Source organism: Chelon labrosus, assembly GCF_963514085.1.
Source record: "Chelon labrosus genome assembly, chromosome: 22".
In the NCBI taxonomy this organism is placed as follows: Eukaryota; Metazoa; Chordata; class Actinopteri; order Mugiliformes; family Mugilidae; genus Chelon; species Chelon labrosus.
Window position 1 is genome coordinate 17,018,442 of NC_140355.1, and position 26,271 is coordinate 17,044,712.

General features: G+C 43.1%; 1 protein-coding gene across 1 annotated transcript in view; it reads right to left on the minus strand.

The window, feature by feature from the left end:
- Positions 1-4,515: 4,515 nt before the first annotated feature.
- Positions 4,516-26,271, minus strand: part of kcnt1a (potassium sodium-activated channel subfamily T member 1a) — a 31,815-nt gene continuing 10,059 nt past the window's right edge. Inside the window, exons 6-30 of the mRNA XM_084572699.1 lie at positions 26,097-26,156; positions 25,699-25,773; positions 24,050-24,133; positions 23,503-23,597; positions 23,002-23,182; positions 22,741-22,905; positions 22,453-22,589; positions 17,577-17,640; positions 17,348-17,456; positions 16,345-16,453; positions 15,212-15,361; positions 13,102-13,331; positions 12,402-12,618; positions 12,062-12,167; positions 11,723-11,895; positions 9,636-9,707; positions 9,355-9,489; positions 9,064-9,175; positions 8,802-8,903; positions 8,474-8,557; positions 8,260-8,388; positions 6,958-7,255; positions 6,799-6,861; positions 6,626-6,710; positions 4,516-5,640 (exon numbers count right to left, since the gene is read on the minus strand). Of these exons, the coding sequence (XP_084428825.1) occupies positions 5,523-5,640; positions 6,626-6,710; positions 6,799-6,861; positions 6,958-7,255; positions 8,260-8,388; positions 8,474-8,557; positions 8,802-8,903; positions 9,064-9,175; positions 9,355-9,489; positions 9,636-9,707; positions 11,723-11,895; positions 12,062-12,167; positions 12,402-12,618; positions 13,102-13,331; positions 15,212-15,361; positions 16,345-16,453; positions 17,348-17,456; positions 17,577-17,640; positions 22,453-22,589; positions 22,741-22,905; positions 23,002-23,182; positions 23,503-23,597; positions 24,050-24,133; positions 25,699-25,773; positions 26,097-26,156 (3,153 nt within the window). The 3' untranslated portion in view covers positions 4,516-5,522. The remainder of the gene's footprint in view (positions 5,641-6,625; positions 6,711-6,798; positions 6,862-6,957; positions 7,256-8,259; positions 8,389-8,473; positions 8,558-8,801; positions 8,904-9,063; positions 9,176-9,354; positions 9,490-9,635; positions 9,708-11,722; positions 11,896-12,061; positions 12,168-12,401; positions 12,619-13,101; positions 13,332-15,211; positions 15,362-16,344; positions 16,454-17,347; positions 17,457-17,576; positions 17,641-22,452; positions 22,590-22,740; positions 22,906-23,001; positions 23,183-23,502; positions 23,598-24,049; positions 24,134-25,698; positions 25,774-26,096; positions 26,157-26,271) is intronic.

Sequence of the window (26,271 nt, forward strand, 5' to 3'; positions counted from 1 at the left end):
AGAGGGACTGCTGTAACAGCTTCTGTCTGCTACTGTTGGGCAGGACCCAATAAACCCAGAGATGACAGAGAAAGGGGTTAGATGTCAGTCAGAGGCAGAAAAGGAAACACCTGCCAATTCAGTGTACTCTGTTATTTTTATTTTTTTCATTTTGTTAGTTTTTTATTTTGCATGTCACACTACAGTGTTTTAACTTGTAGGTACTGTAAGTCCTGCATCGATTAGGTACTACTGATGGCTGATTATCATGTAGCAGGGAAGAGAAACTGGACCAAGGAGCTGAATACCACTGAATCTGAAAGTGCTGACAAGTTCAAGACAGGCAGTGGCGATCTTAATAATGTCTCGTGAAGTTTGCTATTTCAGCTTGGCAAAAAAATACCCTACAGCTGTGATTAATCCAGACTACACATATAGAGACTACTACTGGTGTGTGCTTTATTGACGAGGGACCTTTGACTTTCTTACGTATGGAGTGGATGTCAGTCAGTGCTAACGTCTAGTCTTGTTTTCTATATTGTGTGTTTGGGGGTGCGTGTGAGTCTTTGTGTTAGGGAAGGGGAGAGCTGATTACGTCGTGTATTTGGCCCTGAATGTGTCTTGATTATGCTTTAAAACTTCCGTCACGCAACAGAACTATTTATTTATTTTTTCGTTTATTTTATTTTTTTTTTGGCTGCTGTTTTGGTGGAAGAAAACAGAAAGTGCTGGGAAATGGTACTAGTATTTATTCCAAACTGAAAGTGCTTTTGAGACTGCAGTATATCATATCAGTAATGCATCACGTTGCATTTATATTCCACCACACATACGAGCCATCTGAGATCCCTGACTGGCTCTTACTGCTGAACCAAAATGACTGAGCTATGCCACTGAGCTGCTGTTCGCTGCTCTTTAACTGCTCACTGGATTCTGGTGAGTTGTATGTTTTGTTTTTTTAATGTAGCTTCTGGCACTCAACACTAGTATTTTCCCTGAAATGACTGATTGTCAGCGGCTGGTGTAACGTTTGGGAAAACTGCACAATACTTGATATTTGTTTGCTGCATTTTGTACATTTTTGAGTAGTATTTTTTGTACATTACGTACAAGTTATGTTTACTAAAAAGCAGGCACTATTTTGAGGTTTGTTCCGTTACAGGCGTTCAGAGATGAGTCTTATTTCATTGTGTTGTATGTTTATTTATTTTGAAGAGATATAATAAAATGCGACTAGGTACGTTTTCTTGCTAAAGTTGTAGTGCCTCTTGTGTATGTGGTACGCTCATATCGCTCCCTTTTTTCTGTTGTCCTTCTACACTGACTGGCCAAAAAGAAAAGTCGCCACCTGGATTTAACTAAGCAAATAGGTAGGGGCCTCCTATTGGATAATTACTGCATGGGTGATTATCTTTCAGCTGGCAACAAGTTATTTAACCCCAATTGATGCAATGAGTAGCTTCTCATTTCTTAAACCACCATGTCTAAAGACACATCCTGTGGTCGTGGAAAAGATGTTAGTCTGTTTGAGAAGGGTCAAATCATTGGCATGCATCAAGCAGAGAAAACATCTAAGGACATTGTAGAAACTACTAAAATTGGGTTAAGAACTGTTCAACACATTATTAAAAACTGGAAGGATAGTGAGGAACCATCGTCTTTGAGGAAGAAATGTGGTCGGAAAAAAATCCTGATTGATCGTGATCGGCGATCACGTAAACGTTTGGTGAAATCAAATGGAAGAAAAACAACAGTAGAACTCAGGGCTATGTTTAATAGTGAAAGTATTTCACGCGTACAATGTGAAGGGAGCTCAAGGGATTGGGACTGAATTTAAGCCACTGAAGAAGCCACTGGGACTTATTCTCTGTGAGAATCTTCACAGACATATAAATTACTAAAAGCTTCAATGCAGCAACAGCAGCTAAATGTTAAAGACAAATCTGGAAACGGAATAAGTCAAAAATTGGGTGGACCACATAAGGGAAAAACCCCAGGAACAAGTTACACTGCATTGCCAAAAGTATTCGCTCATCTGCCTTTATACGCATATGAACTTAGGTGACGTCCCATTCTTAATCCATAGGGTTTAATATGACGTCGGCCTCCAGAAGTGTATTTGTGGGGTCAGACACTGATGTTGGATGAGAAGGTCTGGCTCGCAGTCTTCGCTCTAATTCATCCCAAAGGTGTTCTATCGGGTTGAGGTCAGGACTCTGTGCAGGCCTGACCAGTTCTTCCACACCAAACTCTCTCATCCATGTCTTTATGGACCTCGCTTTGTGCACTGGTGCACTTGGTATGCCGAAGCATTCAGAGTTCCTTTCACTGGAACTAAGGGGCCCAAGCCCAGCTCCTGAAAAACAACCCCACACCATTATCCCCCCTCCACCAAACTTCACACTTGACACAATGCAGTCATACAAGTACCGTTCTCCTGGCAACCGCCAAACCCAGATTGGTCCATCAGATTGCCAGATGGAGAAGCTTGATTTGTCACTCCAAAGAACGCATCTCCACAGCTCTAGAGTCCAGTGGTGGCGTGTTTTACACCACTGCATCCAACGCTTTGCATTACACTTGGTGATGTATGGCTTGGATGCAGCTGCTCGGCCATGGAAACCCACTCCATGAAGCTCTCTACACACTGTTCTTGAGCTAATCTGAAGGCCACATGAAGTTTGGAGGTCTGTAGCGATTTATCGCTTTCCCCTTTGTTATAATACCACTGACAGTTGACTGTGAAATATTTAGTAGTGAGGAAATTTTACAACTGGACTTGTTGCACAGGTGGCATCCTATCACAGTACCACACTGGAATTCACTGAGCCCCTGAGAGCGACCCATTCTTTCACAAATGTTTGTAGAAGTCTGCCTGCCTAGGTGCTTGATTTTATACACCTGTGGCCATGGAAGAGATTGGAACACCTGAATTCAATTATTTGGATGGTTGAGTGAATACTTTTGGCAATATAGTGTAGCTAATAATAGTGGTAGATGGTCAGGAAGCGGACCAAGAAGCCACTTACTTCTCTAACTAACTTACTTACAGAAAACTTGCAGCCAAAAGAAACGAGCGTCTCTCGATGAGCCCTTTATGACAGCGTGTCTAGACAGGCGCCATTTTAATGTGCTGAAAAGCACATTAGAGCCTGACTGGAGTTCCCTAAATGACTCTGAGAGAAAACTAAAAGCATTAGGGGGAAAAGTAAATAATGGCCTCGTGAGACACAAATGGATCTGGAAGTGTCAGCTGTGCTATAGCATGAGACGCCGGGGTTAGATAGAGGGCTTAGAGAGAGTCAAATGTAAGAGAAGTCTTTAATATTCAATATAAGCACGTGTTTGCCGACATGTGGAACCCTTTTTGTGCCAAACCAGGCTTACATATTTGATGAAGGTCACAAAATATTCAAACAACCAAAAAGGTCACTGTTACTCCAAATAAATATAAATTCCATGTCTAATATACAGTCTATGGTATGTGTATGAAACAATATATATATTGTTATGCAGGATAACACAGCTTACATTTGCAGGAATGGCCTCTGAAACTTTTAGATTGGCGAAACATTAAGGCTCATTCTGCAGCACCCCCTGGTGTATTGATGATGCCATTACTATGATACCGTTTACTTGTAACAGCAGGTCTCAGAAGTAGTAGCAATGTCGAATTTACATTCATTCATTCATTAATTTTCTGGAACCGCATGTCCTCTGGAGGGCCTGGAGCCTATCCCAGCTGTCATCAAGCGAGAGGTGGGGTACACCCTGGACGGGTCTCCAGTCTATCGCAGGGCTAACACAGAGAGACAGACAACCATTCACACTCACATGCACACCTACGGCCAATTTCGAATGTCTTTGGATGGTGGGAGGAAGCAGACATAAGCAAACTCCACATAGAAATGGCCCCCTGATGGAGTCTAATCTACAATTAGGTAAATTGTAAGTTTATTTAAAAAGTGTTTTCTCAAAGATTTATAATTTTTCTTTCCAGTAAATGTACCACATGTATGTGTTCCATTTAAAATCCCATTATTTTATTTAAGTTCAACACAAAAAAATTACTTTAATGGCAAGAAAAAGTAGGGTTGAAACAGGCCAAAAAATACCAAATAAATATTAAAAAAATATATAATTTATAAATGTAAAAATTTTGTATTCAGTGTTCTGTATTTTAATGCGGGTCCATAAATAATTTTTATTTAATTTTTTTGCTGACTAACCATAGTTGCATGGTGTTTACATGACATAAATAAAATATCAGCCCAATAAATAAATTTATTAGATTTTTTTTTAGTTTCAATTTTACAGTTTAGATTAAAAAATACTAGAAGTATCATGTTAATCAATGAGCTTCAGAGGCCATGGTGTGTATTTTGACATTCCCACTGACAGTCTTTATGCTAAACTAAGCTAAGCTAACCGTCTTCTTACTTTGAACCCATAACCCATATTAAAGTCATGCAGCCGCACCGAAGCTAAATCGTCAAGACAAATCAAGACAGTTTCACTGCTTTTCTTTCAGAATGTGGCACTTTAATGTGCAGATAAAATGAGACCCAAGTACAAATATTTTCAACATTCAAATACGTATTAAGACTCAAAAACCTTTAGAGATACAGACCTCGCCCAAAACAACCACGACTGATAAATGATTAAGCACATCCTTTCACTGAGCGGTGTTGAAAGTGAAATGGTATTCTCGGATTACTAATATAGTACAAATAATAATAATAATAATAATAATAGAAAAATCCTTTATGGCACGATACTGAATATACAGCCTGTTTAAAGGGCTGAGCTAAGCTTCTGTTAGTGCTAAAACTCCCGTCCAACCTAAGAAGTGAACGGCAGCAAACATATAAATAACCATCATCGTCACTAATTAAGACCTCTACACCACTGAAAAACTACTTCTATGGTCCAGCTACAAAAAAAATAAGCTTTGTCGGCTTTAATGCACGTATTAATTGAAGTCATATAGTGTTGAAAGTTATTTTGTGCGCAGCTGATTTCAGATAATCTCAAAAAAGTGAAGAAAAGATGGATAAATCTTAGATGAGGACCTCTGCATCCAAATATCTCCAATAGTGGTACTTAGCTTGAGCCATTTTCATTTGAGTTTTCTGTGATAGAAACACTCGGTGAAAGGTGATTCGTGTGAGCTTAATTGTTTCGTTTGGTTAATTCACGGTATTATCAAAGTGCTGAAGGTCTGACGGACCTGACTGAGCTGAGCCCATTCGTTAACAAGCGTGTCCCTGACTGCTCATCTGCAAGAGCTCTCAAACAATGAATTGTCACGTACAGTGTCTGTGGCACGAGGATGAAGATGTCGAAGACGACTTCAAGTGTCGTCTGACAAACAGTAGGCACTCATATAATACAGTAGCAGTAGACTGCAGTGCTGGAACACTGAAGTACAGTTTGGCCTCTTTCAGACTAGACCTGCGTGGACACAACCGGACCCCCCTCGGAAAAAGGGGAAAGGGAGGGGCCGATTAGTAGAGAGAGTACCGGTGAAGGTCGGCACTGGATCAGAGCTGGGTGTCCTCTCTGGGGTCTACGCTGGACTCGTGTCTCTCTTTCAGGCTGCTGCTGTGGACGGGAGGATCCTCGGGGACGTGAGCCAGGGGGTCCGAACGGATCAAGTACCTGAGACACAGAGCAGAAGCAAGATGAATTGAGACAAGATATACACCAATCAGGCTTAACATTATGACCACCTCCCTAACATTGTAGGTCTCCCTCGCTTCCAAAATAGTTGTGACTTATCAGAGAATGGACATGGGTCTTCTGAGGGTGTCCTGTGGTGTCTGGAAACAGAATGTTGTTAGTGGGGGGCCTTTGAGGGGAGGGGCCTCTGTGGATCATCCCACAGATACTTGATCAGTTTGGGATCTAGTGAGTTTGGAGGAAAGGTCAACACCTTGTGCTGTTCTTTGTGTTTTTTTTTGTTGTTCCTGAACCATTTTTTGTGTGTGTGCCTGCTGGGATCAAGAAGTGTCCTTGCTATGGGGTGGGGGTGCCTGGTCTGGTCTAGGAGGGTGCTACATGTCTATCCACATGAATGCCAGGTCCAGAAGTTTCCCAGCAGAACATTGTATTGCCACAAGATAGTCAATGTTATTCACTTCTCCTGTCAGTGGCTTTAATGTTGTGGCTGATCGGTGCAAAGTGTCACCACATGGCAGCTCATGCCACTCCTTAAACATTACCCCTACTCGCTAACCCTTCACTGCGGAAATCACCATGTCACAGCCATGAAGGACACTCGAAGGCACGAAGGATCACGAGTAAACTGACAGCTGCACTCGCCGCTCTCTGTCACGAAAAGGAAACGGCCGTCTCCATGGATACTGATTGGGGCCTTGCTTTCTCGGCTCTGTTGTAATTCGTGTTGTGTGCTCGTGGATGCCGTTCCAAAAGAACGCGCCACGAAATATCATATGAGCTTTTCTTGCAAGCCATTTGTTAGCTAGTATTAACTTGCAGCCATGTTTCTGTCCAACACGCTCTCTTTCTATTCACCAACTGCTACCTCGTCTGCCCGTATGATACAGTGGGGGAAACAAATAAGACTTCAACGATAAACCATTTGTACACAGATAATGCAGCAAAGTAACATAGAGACACTCACACAATGTCATTAAGCTCCAGTCTGGTATCAGGGGAAGGGTTGATAAGGACGTAGGACAGAGTGTTTTGATGATCATTCTGCTCATCTGAAACAGAAACCACCGCACAATGAGTACAAAAATGAGTGCTACAAACAAATTTATAAAAATTTATACCTACAGTATGGCTGATTACCTTGCAGGTAGCCCAGATTGACTCTGTTCATGACGTCACTGGCCGTCAGATTTGTCAGATCTTCTACAGTTACACAAAGAGTAGTTAGACAGGAAACAGACTTTAAAGCAGGAAACTTTAGGGGATGAGAGCCGATGTCAAGCAAGTGTCCATCCTTACCATAACCAGACGTGGGGAGGCCCAGATGCCTCATGCGGTTGCGCACCAGCTCAGACAGCTCCTCCCTCTCGGAGCGCCTGTACAGGTTGAGGCGCTGCTGGGCGATGCGTTGGGCGTGGTCCCTGCTGGAGTCCCGGCTCGGCCCCTGCCACCTGACGCTCTTCTTGCTCAGGCGCCGGGCCCACTGCATGCTCTTCTTCCTCTGCAGGGGCCGTTCGGGCGGCTGGTCGTTGCTGCGAGGGTCGTCCCCCCGTTCCTTTGTGTCCTCGCATTCGTCGACGCTGACCGACACCTGGGACTAAGGTAGGGAGACAGGAATATACCTTAAGAGCAGGAATCCTTAATGAAATATAGATTCAGATCAGATTTCTTGACTGGTCTGACTGATGTATCTCAATAACTACCAACAAACGTAATTGCATTCCCTTGAGCACATTGTTAGCATGCTGACATTAGCATTAGCTCAGGGCCTAGAAATATACATAAATATAGCCTCATAAAGCTGCTAGCATATCTGTAGGTCTGTGAAGATCCCCTGTCATCCAGGTATGGTACACCGATCAGCCACAACATTATGACCAGGAGAAGTGAATAACATGGACCATCTTGTGACAATCCACTGTTCTGCTGGGAAACATCTGGACCTGGCATTCATCCATGTGGAAGTTACTTAGACACATAGCACCCACCTAGACCAGACCAGACCAGACACCCCAACCCCATAGCAATGACACTCCTTGATGGCAGCAGCCATCCCCAGCAGGATGCAGCCACAAAAACACTTTAGGAATAGCACAAGGTGTTGACCTGGCCTCCAAGTTCACTAGATCCCAAACTGATCAAGTATCTATGGGATGATCCACAGAGGCCCCTCCCCTCAACCCATAGGACCCAAAGACCCCCACTAACAACATTCTGTTGCCAGACACCACAGGACACCCTCAGAAGACCCATGTCCATTCTCTCATGAATCACAACAGTTTTGGAGGCACAAGGGAGACCTACACAATATTAGGAAGGTGGTCATAATGTTATGCATGATTGGTGTCTATGGAGTCTTGGAGATTTTTCACTTCTCATCCAAAAAGGCTTCTTCAATATTAAACAGACTGGTGGGAGTCCCGGGCTGTTTCATCTCTTTCCCGACTGTCTGGGTGCGTCAACAGCAGGGTGCTCAAACTCAACAACCATCAACGAACCCACAAGAGATTTAAGAGCCTGGGATTCCCAATAGTCTGTTTAGACGTGAAGAAACCTTTTGGATTAGAGGGACAACAGTTGCGTTGCTGTTTGACATCTCACCTCAGAAGTAGAGAAAACGTGGAACTCCGTCCGATAGATGCCGATGGGAATTTCCGCACTAGAGGAGCAGAGCTTCTGGAACAGCCTCCCATACGTGCCGATCCACAGATCTTCTTCTGTTACTTTCATCTAGAACAAGAGACGAAGGGGTTTGCAGTTAGCTTGGCCAATTTGAGCACTGATAATATCTTTTATACTCTTCCGTGGGACTCACGGCGCAGAGGTATCCTGATCCTGGAGTTGTGTCCAGTCCCAGCAGCAGCCTTGCAATGAGGATCATGTAGTCCTTCACAAAAGACTGACAGAAATACAGAAAAAGCTCTTGTGTGACTTCATGACATTATCACGGCTAAAAAACAAGGCAGACATAAATAAACTTTCTATCTGACTGAACACAAGAGGGCACTTATGCTTTACGACGGTAATGCTTGCTCTGTTCCCTCAGGTGATACCGCTTCTCTGCTGCTGTAACACGCGTTTCATTTCTTCCGCCTGGTACGGGAAGGAGTCATCTGCCGCTTTCGCCGTCGGTGTGTACCAACCTGATAGAGGAGGGTGTCCAGCATGCTGATACTGAACACTCTGCCTGCAGCGAAGGGTAGGCGAAACATGAAGGCCAAGTTGGAGCCTTTGTCACGCTCTTTCTGTGGGGGAGAGGCGGCACACACACATGAAGCACAGCGGTAGTCAACGACATTTAAAGGCCTGCCACTTTCCAGACTGTTCAAATTGCCTCCTCTCTATCGTCTCCTTATAATCCATATTCATGATTTATACCTGTGAAACCCACTCGTTCTGTCCTACCTTCTCCAGCTTGGAGAGAGCCAGAGAATAGCAGTCCTTCGCCCTGAACTGCATGAATCTCATGTTGGATGGATGAGTAAGCTCTGTGATAATACTCAGACTGGGAAATAACCTGGAGCAAAAGAAGAAAGGATGCAAACCAGAAGATAACGCTATAATTTACCACCAAACTTTGGATATAATTTTATCAGTCTCGCTGCTGGTTGAGCCTCAGCGACAGTACTCTCATAATAAACTGGCTGTGTGTCATGAATAATAAAAGACAGACACGATACAGCCCTGATTAATTACCTGAACATTGTCTGAACATTGACAATGGTTTTGGCATCAGCCATGTAGTCCTCCTCTGCGCTCATTGTACTCTCTTTATCCACAACAACCAAGTTATCAGCGTAGATAATACCACACTGGAGCAGGCTGTCCAGACTGAAACACACAATGATGAGCAGTAGTCAACAATTTGTCAGGGACGTACTGAACATCCAATTAAGTCTAAGTGAGGTATTTGAATGAGAAAATAAAAGTAATACATAATTTAGTTAGAATAAAAAGGAGGCGGTTTTAAGACTCACTTGTCTATGGTTCCAGCCATGTAGTAGACCATTGGGAAACAGCAGATGGCCTCCAGGAAGTGATTATCAGGCCTGCAGGAGACATGAAACAAGAAATTAGTTCATTTTGTTTTCATTTTGTTGTTCTTACACAAGCCACCCCACTATATACTGAGCTAGTTATGATAAATAATGTTTAAGCAAAGACGATGGGATGAGAAATATTCGAGAAATGATGGAAGGTGAACAAACTCGTTCGTACGATCTTTCTGTTCTTTCTTCTGATAATCATTATTGGCATTTATGTTTTTCCTTTATGCATTATATCAAGCCTTTTCTATAGGAGCTATAGAAATGATCTTGCCTAGCTCTGCACTTTTGTGGCGTGACAATTCAGTGTTCTGCTGGGAAACGTTTGGACCTGACATTCATTCGTGTGGATGTTACTTAGACATGTAGCACCCACCTAGACCAGACCAGGCACCCCCACCCCATAGCAATGACACTCCTTGATGGCAGCGGCCATCCCCAGCAGGATGCAGCCTGACACAGGCGCACACACAAAAACAACTCAAAAAACATGAAGAACAGCACAAGGTGTTGACCTGGCCTCCAAATTCACTAGATCCCAAACTGATCAAGTATCTGTGGGATGATCCACAGAGGCCCCTCCCCTCAACCCATAGGACCCAAAGACCCCGACTAACAACATTCCTGTTGCCAGACACCACAGGACACCCTCAGAAGGCCCATGTCCATTCTCTGATGAGTCACAAGAGTTTTGGAGGCACAAGGGAGACCTACACAATATTAGGAAGGTGGTCATAATGTTATGCCTGATCGGTGTACAGTAGATTTCTGCTCCTAAAGGCGAGACATCTGAAAAATTGTAGATTTTGTTAATTGATAACTATAGTGTTATGTAACAGTGAGCGCCATCATGTCTTAATCTCCTTGGACGTGTTATGTGTGTTGACAGTAATTAAGGTGTCTCAAATCCCAAATCACATCAGTGTTGGTGAGAATGCTCACCAGTGACGTTAAAAAGCAAAAAAAAAAGTGTCCAGAATATGTAGAAAAGATAAGATACCCTTACCAATCTGTATTGTAGGGACAAAATCGAGTATTAGTGAAAAAATGAAATCTCAATTTCAGAAAATGACCTGTTGCTTAGCAGCTGTTATCCAGCATCCGCTGAAATATCACATTAAAGTCCATTCAAGTCAAAATCATTAAGGTTTCAGCTTAATGGACCAAGTAAATTCTCTCTCACTGCTTTACAGCTGCTTTAGGGATGTGTGTGGTTCCACTGCGATGATGTGTAACACAAATTGCCGGGGGCCCTTCAGGAGCCTCTGTGGTGGTTTTTAAGGCGTTTTTAAGTTGAGTAATTAGTCCATTTGGTGCTAATCGCTTTATTTCTGCCTGTCCTCCACCATCATCACCACCACCACCCCTGACAGAACATTGCTTTAAGCATCTGCCCAGTCCTGCTGACTAGAGACCCAAGGCTGTCGTAAGTGCTTGAGTTGTGTATCCAAGTGCGTGGGCGTTTGTGTTTGTGAGTGCGCGAGCGACAACGACAGAAAGGCAGAGAGAGAGGGAGAGGGAGAGAGAGGGAGAGAGGGAGAAAGCTCCCCGGAGGGAGAGTTTATTGTTATGTGTGTGTTTCTATGAGAGCCCTGAGAGCTAGCATGTGGGGGCTGAAAAGGGACACATCCGGGCTGTCGATGAAAGCCTGCGTGGGGCTCTCTCTCCGAAGAAATCATTTTCTCCATCTTTTCCTCCCCTTGTGGCAATATATATCATTCAGGTTCAAGGCAAAGCAAGTTACCATGGTGACAGTCTGGAGGCACAGAGAGCATAGAGAGTGTTTTTTTTTATTTTTTTTATTTTTCTTTGTCGCTCAAAACACACCGTCACCGTGAGCAGCAGCAGCAGCAGCAGCAGCAGCAACCTAACATCAGGACCGACAATGGCGTCCCACCTCCGCAGCCTTGTCCTAAGTGCTCGGCTGACGCAAGCTTTCAACATGCACAATGTTTCCCAGCGTGGAGCGGCTTGAAAGACGGAGAGCGTGTGTGTGTGTGTGTTGAGGTGGAACTCACGGGTTATCCAGCAGCAACACAATAGGGTTGAGTTCTTTCCTGGGTCTGTAATAAGCTCTGAGAGGCACTATGAAGTTATAGAGGCCGTTCCCCGCGGTCTCAGCGGACACAATGATGAGCTTGTTTTTGAAGCCGTAAGCCTTGGCATCCTCAAAGCTGTTGTGCTTGCATCCCTGAACAGAGAGCAGAAAAAAAACAAAAAAAACAAGCAGGTATTTTAGGTTTGCTTTTATGAAGCGAAGGCCAGAGAGAGGAGAGAGAGAGAGAGAGAGAGAGAGGCGCAACGGTGGAGGCAGTAAGTGATTGAGTGACTAAGTTGAAGGAACTGCGACTGCCCACCTGGTCCAGTCGTAGGCAGCAAAACGGGGCTTTCTCAGCCAACAGATGGCACAGGGTGGGCGAGCTGCCGATGTACGGAGAGTTCAGGGGATAACCTTTAACATACCTGGAAACAAATCCAAAAAGGCACCAATGACACGTCATCATCTGAGAACAAAAAAAATCTGTTTTCTCCTTGTGATCTCTTGCTCTAAAGCGACAAAAAGTTGTATGTGAATTTTCACAGTATTTCTATCCACTTGTTCATTCATGTTATCTACAAAATGAGTCCACGGTGCATTCAGGTACATAGGTATGGATGGATGGATGCATGGATATATGGACAGACTAGAAGCCTTACTCAGTAGGCGAGTGGCCTTTTTCATCCGTGAAGACGGAATCATCCTCTGACTGGTCACTGAGGAGGTCACACGGCAGGATGGAGGCGGAGTCGGCTATTTCCTGGACCGGGGCGATGCTCGGCCGGCGGCTTCCTGTCCCGTTAACTGTAGGAGGGACCAGTTTACCACCTGAGATGTTGGGCGGGCTTGTGTTCTGAAGATCTATGGCAACGGTACCTGTAATTTCACAGATTTCAAATGACACATAAGGGAGGGGAGGGATTTTCTTCTTCATCTTTCAGACCTACACCGATCAGCCACAACATTAAAACCACTGACATGTGAAGTAAGTAACATTGATCATCTCGTGACAATACAATGTTTTGCTGGGAAACCTTTGGGCCTGGGATCTAGGAACAACTCAAAAAAACATGAAGAACAGCAAAAGGTGTTGACCTGGCCTCCAAATTCCCTAGATCTCAAACTGATCAAGTATCTGTGGGATGCACTGGCAACCCATAGGACCCAAAGGCCCCCACTAACAAGCCTAGACACCACAGGACACCCTCAGGAGACCCATTTCCATTCTCTGATGAGTCAGAACCATTTTGGAGGCACAAGGGAGACCTATAAAATATTAGGAAGGTGGTCATAATGTTATGCCTGATCGGTGTAATTTATTCAACATGACCAGTTTATCAAAAGTCGTCCTTTGTTTACCCATGCTGGCGATGATGCTGTGCACAGGAAGCTGTGAGGGTCCGTCATATAGTCCCCCAGCGGGACGGCCTTTCCTCTCCTCCTGGTTGAAGATGAAGGCCGAGTTCTCCTCCTTGGTGATATTGATGTAGTAGCAGGTGTCTGAGGCGGCCATGATGTGGCGCGGCCCAGGGTTCAGCAGGATGCTCTTGTTCTCCTCCCTCTTTATACCGATCAGACACACTCCATACCTGGAGATCACAGTTAGCTGCAGTTAGCATGAAGCTCCCGAGCCGAAGATCTGCCAACGGGATTACTGTATGTCATTACATCTACTTAGTTTAGTTTGGAATAAAGACTGGGGACGGGGCGAAACAGCTCTGTTTACAGCGTCTCTGAAGCTCACTAATTAGCACATTCAGAGGCGTCGAGCCCTAACTTGAGGGATAATGTGCCCACTCGTTTTTTGGTTTTTTTTCCCAGAATGAATAACTATTTGTTTACACCACAAGTGTTTTTAGCTTTAAAAGGGATTTGCAAAGCGGGGGCTTCGTTTACAGTTGTCTGTCTTAGTCTGTCTTGTGCACACAGACCCCACAGTAAAATAGTTGGAAACTGTGTCAGGCACAGTTTGAGCTATAAACAGCTTATCTCACGCATCTCACGCCATGAAATAAATATGACTTTAAATGGTAAATTATGAAGAGCTTCAGAATTTTCCACTTAAAAGGAAAAACTGAGGGTTTTTATCAGAGATATAACCTTACAGCATTGAAACAAGCCTCATCTCCTGAACAGAGTAGTGTCAATAACACATGTTTAGTCTTTATTATACAGATAGATGATAGTTTTTATTTAATTTTATCCATGTTGCAAGAAAATTTGTATAAATTATTTAAATTTCTGTTATCGTAAGTGGGATTGGGCTCTAAAAATCTATATATGTAAGAAACCTGAAACATTATTATGGCATATACTTAAAGGGGAACTACTGTTTTTTACAACCTGGACCTTATTTCTGGCATTTACTCACCCATATAACTTCTGTGTCATTTGTAGTCGTTCAGGAGATATCTGTGTATATTCATATAGTGGGAGTGACTGGGGCACCGAAACGCAGCCTCTAAATAATGCATTATCTGCCACAAGCTCGTTCATTTCACTATCGTACGCTAGTGCTATTCCCCGTTGAGTCCGGAGTTACCCGTTATCATCATCCGGGGTCTGTAGATTGACCTACAGACCCCGGATGATGTCTTCTGACCCGGATGATGTGATCTCTGATCTCTGAGCAGAGATCTCTTGCTACTGCTACGGTTTGTCCACAACCTCAGAATCGGCAAAATATTCAGCCATGTTGCAAAAAACTAGCAGTAGCAAATTACAGGTAAACAATCCGAGTTTCGCGGCAGAAAATGTGTTATTTAGAGGCTGCGTTTCGGTGCCCCAGTCACTCCCACTATATGGATATACGCAGATCTAAATATCTGACGAACGACTAAAAATTATATGGGTGAGTAAATGATCATATTTTATGCCAGAAATAAGGTCCAGGTTGTAAAAAACGGTAGTTCCCCTTTAAACTGACAAGACGAGAATGAGAAATATTCTGAAACATAACTGTAGCTTTATATTTAGCACACAGACATGAGGGTGCTGATATAACTCTCAGTGAAGAGAGCGAATAAGTGTTGCCTGCCCAAAAGTCCATCTCCACAACTTTTGATTGCTAAACTTGAGGTACAAGGTGTTAATCAGTGACCTGCTCAGACAGAGTCAAGCTTTTTTGGTTTCCTCCCGTTTCCAAATGTCCTTAGGGGACAATTATCTCACTGATTTGGTGCCGGTGAATCAGAGAGCGGTATCGGTATCTTCATCTAAAACTCGGCATGAAAGCGAATAAGTGTGATTCCATAATGACGTGGAAAGTTTTAGCAGGAAGAATTACTTCATGCAAAAGTTGGATGTTTCTCTTTTTGCAATCTATTTGAAATTCATATTAAAAAAAAATAATAATTATTATAATTCCGGATGGTACCAGGTGACGTGTCTTGAACCCTTGCAAATGTCTGGGCACGTTTTCAACCCGTCAGCATCTGACGGAGATGCTTCAGCTTACATGTCAACTCACTTCTTGTGAGCGTGAAAGGAGGCGTACGTGAAGCTTTTGCCGTTATACTCTCCGAAGAACTTGCTGTCACACAGTCTGATGTGGTAGACCTCGTTGCCGGAGCAACATCCGTACATCCTCTGCCACTGCTCCGGAGATTGCTGTCCTTCTCTGCATTCATTCAGAGAAAACACATAAGTAAATAGACGAACGTGTTGATATACAGTCAAACGCTTTGACAAAGTCTGAACAGTGAAACCCCTGCTTTTGTCTTCAACACTAATAGCTATCTACCCACAGTCATAATCAGCAACAGGAGGACTCTCCATCTCTTTCTTCGCGTCCCTCCACGCCTTCGGGGTCACACTGTTTCTCCCGGTGACAGCAGACGGCTTGATCCATCTGTGTCAGTCAGCTGGCTTTGCTCTGTTAGGCCTTTTGTAATGACTTCCGGTGATTACAGTTAAGTGCTTTGATGGAGTTTAACAAGCTACGAGAGACGCTTAGAAAACCCTCAAGGTAGCAGTTTACATACTTGGTTCTTAGTGAACATTAACATTTACATAAGACGACTTTCACACTCAAAACGCTCATGACTCACTGTGAAATGCTAACAACTCCTGGTGCCTTCTTATACTTGTTTTCCACACAACATCCCGGACGGACTTGCACATCTCTAAAACCTTCTTCTGCACTCGAAGATGCCCACGCTGCGAACATGCAGGCTGAGACATGCGTTCACATGCAGCACATCTATGTGACTAACATGTGCATTTAGAAAAAGAGACCCTGCAAGAGGTGTCGGGAACACAGTAAATTCTCCTTTAATGCTGTTTCTCCAGCCACTGACATCAGCTTTTAAAAGACATCTCTTTGCATGCTGTGAAAAATCTTTGTCCACCAAAGAACTTTTCATAAAAAAATCTATTTAGCCGCCCTCTCTCTTTTCTGCTGCACTCTCTTTCCGTCCTGCTGAGCGCCACAATGAACTAAGACTTTTTGTCTTTGCTTTGGCTTTCTCACCTCTCCGCGCCAGCCCCTCGGAGACTATTTATACGGCAGCCGGCACGAACATGTGAAGAAATGTGAACTTTGCGGACACACTGAGGAGAAATCAAAAAAAGGTCCCAAGGAGGTTAAGAAAGATGACTGACCGTCCACGGGAGGTGTGCACGAGGAGCGTGACCAAGGTGGAGGTGGCGGGGCAAACGCAGTTGAGGGCCAACATGGCGTACTTGAACTCCTCCTCACACACGACATGGTCTGGAAATGAACAAATATTAAGCAGACAGCGGTGCGCACACTCACTTCATATTCTTTATAATCGAAAAAAAATTTAGCTTTCTGGCCAAGCATTACACGAGGCAAGTTGTCTTATGTTGTTATGTGGAGTTACGCACTAAAAACCATCTCTTGGCGAGCACTGGATCTGATGCAGAAATTTCATGGAGTTTGTGCTGGTTGCCTGGCAACAAGAAAGCGATGGAGCCCAGAGAGAAATAATTACAGCACTTAACTCTGTGTAAAACCATCATTTTCAGGAAAACATTTTTTGTTTTTGTACAGATCACAAAGACAAGACAGGACGTACAGATCACCTGTAAGGAACTTTATGCCAAGCTGATCGACTCCCGGCTTCAGACTGATATTCCCACCGGCAGTAACTATTGTTTTTGTCCACTTTGTAACGAGCTGCAGCATTAAAATGGTATTATCTTTTAATAATCTGGTAAACGTCTTGCCTTTTTAGAGAAGAGGCAGATACGGACCAGTTTGATGTCACGTTCATGGCGACGTGACAAAGACTAGGTCACTTTTAGCTCTGTTTTTAGCGTCCGCCAATTAAATATCTGGCTTTTTGTTTTGTACAGAAGGCTCCACAGCTTTCACTAGTCACTAATTATTGTCATTTTGCTGTTTGGTGAAGAGCAAGTATTGGAAACGGGCTATATTTCCACTCAATTTCAACAAATTCAGTTGCATGCTTTAGAAAAACTACAGCAGATGATACCATGCAGCTGAACAATGAGCTATAAGATGCTGTAAATCTCTATAGAGATGAGAGGAAGTGCAGAATCGAGGAATAGTTGGTTTATTACAGTAGACAGATACAAGTATGACGGGCACACGAACGTTTGACAGCTTAGAAACTCTCACCTGCAAATTTAACATGGAACTTATTTTCTGGTTTGAGTATCTGCACATACAGGGGGCAGTTTGGAGCAAAGTCCTTCACCGCCCAAGCTCTCAGGATGGTCTGATGGTCCTGAGGGGAAACGGAGAAACAGTGAAACGTTATGCATTTCCTAATTATCGAGCAATTCTGACGGACAGGGTTAATGAGTGACAACCCACAAAAGATTTCACTAACTGCTGCTTGTCTTACCGCGGCCATGCGATCCACCTCGTTGCGACTGCTCAGAATGAAACAGGCCTCCGCGTCGTCCATTCTGCGGCGGCGTGACACAAGTTGACAATTAATAAAACAATGCAATAATACGGGGGAAAACAAAAGCAGAAAGCCAGCCGGCAACTGAAAAGAGAAGAAAACAGCAGCAACCTTTGATTCTGCATTCAGCTGAACATTGCCTGCATAATTGCAGACGCACAAAACAACCCGAAATAATATGCACTGTATGCCGAATGTGCCGGGGGTGTGGAACGGCTCCTGCATATGATTAACACGGTCAGGAGAGTGCAGGATGCAAAACAAGTGTGGGAGGATTTGAGGCGGCGTCGGATGCGGGATGTGAGCCCGACGCGCACCCAGTCCTCCACGTCTGATTACTCTGTCAAAACCCAGCCAGAAGTATACAGTCAAGTTATGTAACCCTTTTGCGTCAAGGTAAGATGTGACATACCTGATGGCACAGCTGCTGCCTGCTAAACTGTATGAGGAGTATAAGGAATGAAAGATACCACAGTTTATACCATTTTTTTGATTTTGAGACTAAAATATTTAATTGTTCTGTCATTGTGACTGATTTTTTTTTAATGACTTGTCAAATTTAAGTAGGAGTAGCACATACAGTATATCCTGGCTGTTCCTGGCATTACACAACCTATTTCCATAATGCAACTTATTTTTCTAGCAAAGCAACACCTCAAAAAAGTTCCTCCAAAACAACACTTATTCAACATTTTCATACTTCATTGGCGTCAACTTGCACAAAAGGTGCTGTAAAACTAAATTTCCAAACGATTCGCTGACGTCGTGAAGGCTACGGAAATAAACCTGCATCGACGTTCAGGCTGACAGATGTTTTTTTAAAATTCCTTTCATCAGTGCTAACGTTCTCTTATAGTCTCATTCATTAAAAAACCTTTCATGTCTCAAACATCAGCAGAAGAATGTGAGATCATGTAGGCTTTTCTCAGCAAGGCTTTTCTCCATTTACCAAGAGAAATGGGTATAGCTTGAATCAATAATTACAACGTCGCCTGAGTGTGAGGCCACACAAAAAGCTCTGACAAGCCTATTTATCTGTGAAAGATCAGGGCTGATGTTAAGGCAGTAGAAGGACATCTGACAGTTTGCAGCATTTATACCAGAATATCGAATATTAATAAAATCTTTGAGGGGGCGGCACAGTGACGTGGTGGTGGTTAGCACTGATGCCTCACAGCAAGAAGGTTCTGGGTTTGAATCCATTGTGTGGAGTTCACATGTTCTCCCTGAGTCTGCGTGGGCTTCCTCCCACCGTCCAAAGGCATGCTTTAGGTTCACTGGTGATTCTAAATTGGCGGTAGGTTGTCTGTCTCTCTGTGTTAGCCCTGCGATAGACTGGAGACCTGTCCAGGGTCAGTGTACCCCACCTCTCGCCCGATGACAGCTGGGATAGGCTCCAGCCCCACAAGCGGTTACAGAAGATGAAAGAATGAATGAACTTAAGTAAAAACATCAAACATGATCCTCCTCCCCAAAAATGATGCAGACAGTGCTCCAACCAAACACTAACATATATCGTCCTGTCAGGAGGCAAACCAGTAATATCAAATATGGATGATTTGTTTCACCTTAGGCAATTTTACCAATCAGACTCATCAGTGTAATTTCTCAGAGCAGATGGCAAAGTAACAAAACTGTCAACCACGCAGCTAACGAGTTTTGAAACTTGTAAATCTCACGGCGGAGCTAGACAACAGTGAGGATGTCCCCAAATTTATTAGGATAAATGGAGAACGAGATGAATGTCCGGTTTCTAAGCCATTCAGGAGTAGACTATCAGATGTATTTTACTGGATAAGTGTAACTTTGACTCGTGGGTGTTGCTATAAGAAAAGCGTAAGGATCAGCATTGGTGGACTTAATCAGCTGCAAACCATAGAAGTCTGTCTAGATTTCACGTGTATTTCATATTTATTTAATAGTCAATGAGATGTTTGAGCCAGGACCAAAGTGGTGGACCGATTCAAAGACGAGACACATTCACCTGCATGTTGTTTAATTGCATAAATGCCACAACGAAATCGTACTTTTTCGTTTGTCTGCGCTTTTTTACACATTTACATGGTCACAGTTACCGGTCTTTGGTGAGGACGTGTTGCGTGAACTGAGCGCAATAATCATCATTTCAGTTGACGGTATTGTTATTCTTTATAAGTGTGTTTCTGCTGGTAATGTTAACATTTGGTTGAAAATAAGCCGGTATGATCCGGAAAAGCCGCCCCTCTCGAAGTAAGTGGAGGGGTGGCTGCTCGTTTGTGTATAATTGGAGCGGACGAATGTTAAGCTGTTCAGGCTATTTACCACAAAACAGCATTTTTTAATTTTTATTTTTATTTTTCAGATAACGTCAGGTGGCTATTCAAACATGAACCAAAGGAGTTGTTTACTTCAAGAAAGCTGACATGTTTAGCTGGAATACCAAGTCTCGCGGAGCTAGCGCGAGAAACTCAAGTTGATGCGCTCACTATAGTTTACAGGTAGAATAAACTACAGTCAGATTTACTCTTGCTGCTGTGAAAACGTTGTGCCTCCATATTGATATTCCTTTCGTTGATAAAACAAACGGGAGCTTCAGACGACCTGTAAACATACCAGGGTCAACTGTACTTTCTATTTCAGCTCCGTTTCCAAACATGCCCGCTTTCTTGAAGTAAAACCCCCTTGGTGTATGTTTGAAGCCATCTGACGTTGTCTATGAGAAAAAAAAAAAAAGCGGTTTTGTGGGATGGAAATGGCCTGAGATCTCCCATTATATACTGCTGTGGCGATGCGGGGACAGACATAACCACTGCATAAGACCTAAAATATTAGTAAACTATAGCTCCAGGTTGAATTTGCCTGGAATTGTCCTTTTAATGACACACACTTCTAATACCTCCTATTATTTGTCTTGTAGGCTGAAGTTGGTACCCAGCACAAGACATCCTTGTTTGCCACAAGGTAATGCTTATGTTCATTTTTAATGTAAGAGGTATCCATTAAATTTAATGTTCGGGCAGGAATGTTGATGATAACTGTTTTTGCTTTTAACTGTATTTTTTAGTGAGCCAGATAATGCAGTTTTCAACCAGAATTGATACATCGACATGTTATAATCACAAACCAGCTTTAAAAATGTAAGTTATTATCTCCTATCTCTCCTGGGGAGCTTCCCATCCATTTTATTAGATAGTCAAAATGTGTACTTTATTTTGAAAATAAACCAGTATTTCTGTTCCTTGTTTCTCACGTGCCAGTAGTTGTGGTTGTGTGTGTGTGTGTGTGTGTGTGTGAGTGAGAGAGAGAGAGAGAGAGAGAGAGAGAGAGAGAGAGAGAGAGAGAGAGAGAGAGACAGAGAGAGAGAGAGAGCAGTAAAGAGCACTGAGAGCAGTGAATGGCACAGAGCCTCTATGGTAAACATTGATCTTGAAAGAAAGACGTTGAAGACGACTTTTGTTTGAGTAATGGAGTGGAAGTGCAAATTGTGTACTGTGTCTGCAGACACCCGAGCACAGTTATTCCGGCTTGAATAATTGCTTGAAACACAGCCATTATTCTAGAGTTAGCCCTCTACCATGTCTCCATGACTCTTGTATTTGTACATTTCTGTCCTTTAATGCCTTGAAAATTCATTTGTCACGGTTTCACAGAGATGTGTGTAGGCCCAGTGCAAGTGACAGAGCACAAGCAGGAGGGGCAGCTTTTACCTGTTCTGTGTGTAACTTGAAACAGCCCTTCTCACAAGAAACATTGTTCACTCATTTAAGGGGCCATACCTTTACACTAAGCACAAGTTCCCAATGCTTTTATCACTTAGATACAAACATTTAAACATTTGCAGTGATTTATAAATAACCATACAAACCTGTTTTTATATAAGGTATGTGTGGATGTATATGTGTTTACAGTTCTTTTTCATGATATGCAAGGTTTCCTCCAACCAAACGGGTTGTTTACATTTTCAGATTGTGCATTTGTTGGCCTGTCTTTACAAATGGTATAGACTTGAAGTCTTTATTTTTTTTTTTATCCTTATTGTTTAATCAAAATTCAAATCTTTTATAGCGTCATTTGGAAGTTGGATGGCCATGGATAAACGATTTTAAGATGCCATACTTTTTTTTACAGTGTAAATGTGATGTTAAAATACGTTTATGTCTCGACTGGATTGAGATAAAATATGATAATCCTTTGATTTGTCGTGATCTTGAGTTTTCCGTTCCTCTGTCTTAGTCCTGTTAGGTTTATTTGTGTTTTTTGTATAACAGTTTTTACTCCTTGGTGTTTTTTCTCCCTCTCTGATTGATGGATTGGTTTCTCCTTCGTGTGCTCTGCCCTCATTAGTTTCACTTGTGTCTCGTCAACCCCTCTGCCCGTGTGTCTGTATATATAGCCTTGCCTTTCCCTTTGTTCTCTGCCAAGTTGCATGTGAAGTCACCCCTGTGTATATTGCTTTGTGTTCAGTTCATTGGGTTCTTTTCTTGCTTTTGGTTTTATGTTTACACCAGTTTTTGGATGTGTGGTTTTTAGAATTGACCTGCTTCATAACTGCAGCGCTTTTTGTTCTTGTCCGTAGTTTGGGTAATGCTATTCAACACCACCAGCAAAACCTACAAATTTTACAGCCCATCGGATGTCAGGGTTGGATACGTCTGTCTTATCTACTGATATGCATCTTTCAAAAAACGTATATGAAGTTCTTGCTCTTGCACAAAGGACTGCAATCTGTCCCTAAAATCCATACTGAATCAGTTAAAAAAAAATAAAAAGTTTAACTATGATGCCTCCTCTGCTTGGAGTTGGTTGCATATAGTTTTTAGTGAGATGTTCTTACTTGGCTCTCAGCAGATCCTGGTCTTTGAGGACAGACCCCTGCAGATAGATAACTCTTTGAGACCACAGAGGGATCTGCAGCACCCTTCGTACCTGGAGGTCCATCTCACTTGGGCACAGTATCACCACATAGTAATCCTGCAAGATCACACGAGAGCAACGTCAGTATCTTGTGTGAGATGAATAATGAGAACAATGCATTGTGGATGTGAGGTATTTCCCTTTAAATATCCCTAGAGAAGCACAGTGCAAACTGTTAAACTTCGGTGCATGTGTGCATTGAGCGTACCTGCAGTCTGGGATGCGCGTAGAATTCATTGAGGAAATCCATGAGCAGGTCTATTTTGAGCGCGCTGACACACAGCACTACGTGTTTCTCCGTCTGAGCTCTGTGGCGGCTGTAGTTCCCTCCAGACTTCTGCCTCTCCATCCACAAGTAGATCAGCTCCTCAAACTGACACAGTGACGCAAAAGACAAGCCGAGTGAAGCCACGGGGCCCTCGAGGGTGCGCTGTAAAAGTTGCAGAAGATTACCTCATCGTCTCCCTACCTGCAGAGGCAGAACCACCAGAGCCACGCAGATCATGATGACCACGAGGAGCTGAGAGGGCCATATGCGGGGGGTCACGTCCCCGAACCCGACGGTGGAGAATGTGACGATGCAGAAGTAGAAGGAATTGAAGAGGGAGAGGTTTTTGCCTGCTCGCTCCAGGTGCTGGATCCCACATGTGCTGTGAAACACAAATTAGATAAACCTTGTAAAAAAATAAACGATCAGACATAACTTTATGACCACCTTCCTAATTTTGTGTAGGATAACTGCAGTGTTTGCATATAATAAAACCTGACATTACTTCATGTTCTACTGGCGTGCATGGAACTGGCCAAAAGTCTTCAAATCTTATGGAATTAACAGGAAGTGCACCACAGTACCTTCCTGTAATTATCACCAAATTACATGCTTCTTTCACACATTCAATACAAATATTCTTGTTCATTTGGATATAAACTTGGAGAACACAACGATCCACCGAGCAGCTAGCGTCCTCACCCCGTGAAGACGAGGCACAGCAGGGTGCAGATGAGGATGAGGACCTGGTTGAACATGGCCGAGTTGGTCCTCTGGATCGCTCTGTGGACGTCATTCTGCAACGGGATAAACAAAATACTTGAGCATCTGCAGCCTAAAAAACACTCAAGGCCACGGTTGCTCAGATACAAACAATAACGTCGCCTCCATCGAGTGCTTCATTCAACCACTAACTAGATCAGCTATTACAAACGGTTCTGCTCCTGGAAGCTCCCTGCTGCAGCATTACAGCGTGAAATACAGAACAACATGATAAAATGCGGGCGGGGTTGCAATAATCCCTCGGCGAGCGGCTTCCTGGGTGCACACAAACAGAGCAGAACCAAAGCAGGAGAGCGATGCCTTGTCGTCTGCAGCAGAGACGGTACAAATGACTGTCAGCGTGAGAGCCTGGATAAGCCAGCACAGTGCAATACGATGGTGATTATCTTGTCTTAACAACGCCATTAAAATGTTGAATAAAAACGGGTCATTAACAGACACAATTACGTTAGTGGATCAAACTCACAATCATGTTCTCCAGAGCACATTTGGCCAGCCAGCAGTTGAGAAACACAGGAATGAAGATGTTCCTTATTGAGGGCCAGAAGATCTGAGGAGAAAGCAAAACGCTTCACAGTGAAGGAAATAAAAAAGGATTGTAGCTCGAATGCTACACCTGTGAGAAGTCTGTAATTATTATCTAACATTTAAAAACCCCAAATGACTCAGAGGTACACTCTAAAATTTTTTGTCATTTTAAATGCGCACACTTTTATTCATCTCTAATTTTCTGTGTCCTTGTTCAGTTTGACATTTAATACTTCTTTTTCCCGGTTGCTATTCTTGAACATTAACATTTTACAAATACAAAAACAGGACTTAAGAGCAAAGGCAGGAGCACAGCAGTGATTTGCTAAATGCTAAGCGCAGCATGTTAACATGCTCAAAGTCAATATGCATCCAGGTGCGGAAGTTAAGTGTGCAAGGATTTTGCCTTAGCACTTCTTAATATGCGCTAATGATCCCCCGTGGAGGAAAATCCAATCAAATTCAAACGCTGCAACTATCACCTGATGTTTAAAAGGAAGTACAGTCGAGGCAGATGAGAGCATATGAGGCTGCTGACTTATTGTCATACAGTTTATCTAAGATTTTCTAAATAAATTCTAGATCTACATCCCAGACAGCTGGTGCAAAACGACACTAAATGCGTGCATGCATCCAAAATCATCTGGCTCAGGGGACAACCACAGTCATTGCAACCTCTGGGGACCATGAATGCATCCAAAAGTGGTCGACCGGCTGACTTAAGGAGCTTATATAGTACTGCGGGACCTTGGCGGCATAACCTATGCAGGTAGCCAACATCGGTGCAAGCCATTTAAACTTGTGCACTCATCAGTCTGGCTCGCTCTGTAGCAACACCACCCAAACGCTAGTCGGCGCTGAGTTTTATTTGCCAGTCGGGTTAATTTTTGTTTCTACTTCCTGCTTCACTTTCCACTTCCTGCTACATTTGCAACAATCGTCAGTCGCCAGTTAATCTTACAGATTCTTTACTGATTCAAAACAATCAATTCGAAAATTGCGGAGATGGAGAAGCAGCTGGGAATACTAAAGCGGAAACACGCAACTACCAAACAGTTCAGTAACAGCTCTTGCGCTTTGGGGAGGTGCACGTCAGCTACGGCGCTAGGGTCTGCGTAGGGTCTGCGCTGTCGCTGTAGCCTCTGCGTCAACTAAACCCAGAAGTATAAACCGCCTATTACTGTGAATCACTTAACAGCCTAAAGAACCTCAATGCACAGCACTCTTTAGTTCCTTTTTAGATTTGCCAAACACCCCTTTCTCTACTCGGGTTTTGTGTCTTTCAATCACCACCATTGAGCACTGTCCTTGAACACAAACACTGGATTAAAAATATGAATAAAAATAAAATTTTGTGATACCAAACATCAACGTTTCCATCTGAGAGGATATATTCGCCAATTGGAGATATGAGATAACTTTCTTTAATCCTAAAGAGGAAAAGTTTTTTTCCCCGTCAATTCGTAGCGATAGATATCACAAGAGACGTCCAGAGTCAGACAGGTCGAACCAGACGAGAAATGAAAGATATATTTCTACAATAACAGCAGTAGATAAAAAAAAAAAAAAAAACGGTAAAAGTTTTACCGTAATGATGAAAGGAACTGTGTTGATCATCTCCAGAAGAAAGGACACCTGGAATATCTGCTCCCAAAGGTTTCCCTAAAAGTTTAAAACAGACTTTTTAACAGTTTGATCCGTGAGCGAACAATAGACAGTGAGTCACTGCAGGGATTCAGTTTTTCATTGTAGTCTGTCACCTTCCACAGCCACTTATTCCTTCACCTCAACCAGATCCTGTAATTACCATCTGTCCTTAATGTAGCTGTGACAAATGACTTGGGCTAATTACACCACTTATGGATTGTCAATCTCGCAGATTGTAAGTGAATAATTTAGTACAGAATGCATTAATCATGGTCGAAGTGTGTGTGCGTGTGTAATATTTTTTATTTTTTTGTTCTGCTTTTGTATGTGTGTCTCACCTTGTAGCTCAGATACATCAGTAACATGGTCTCCAGGAAACTAATGATGGCCACAATCACCTGTGGAGCGGGAAATAATAAACACAACTCATGAGTTAATTACAACAGCTATGCCAGGAATACTTGTCATACATGGTCAAACATCAACTACACCCCCTCATCGGATCTTTTTATT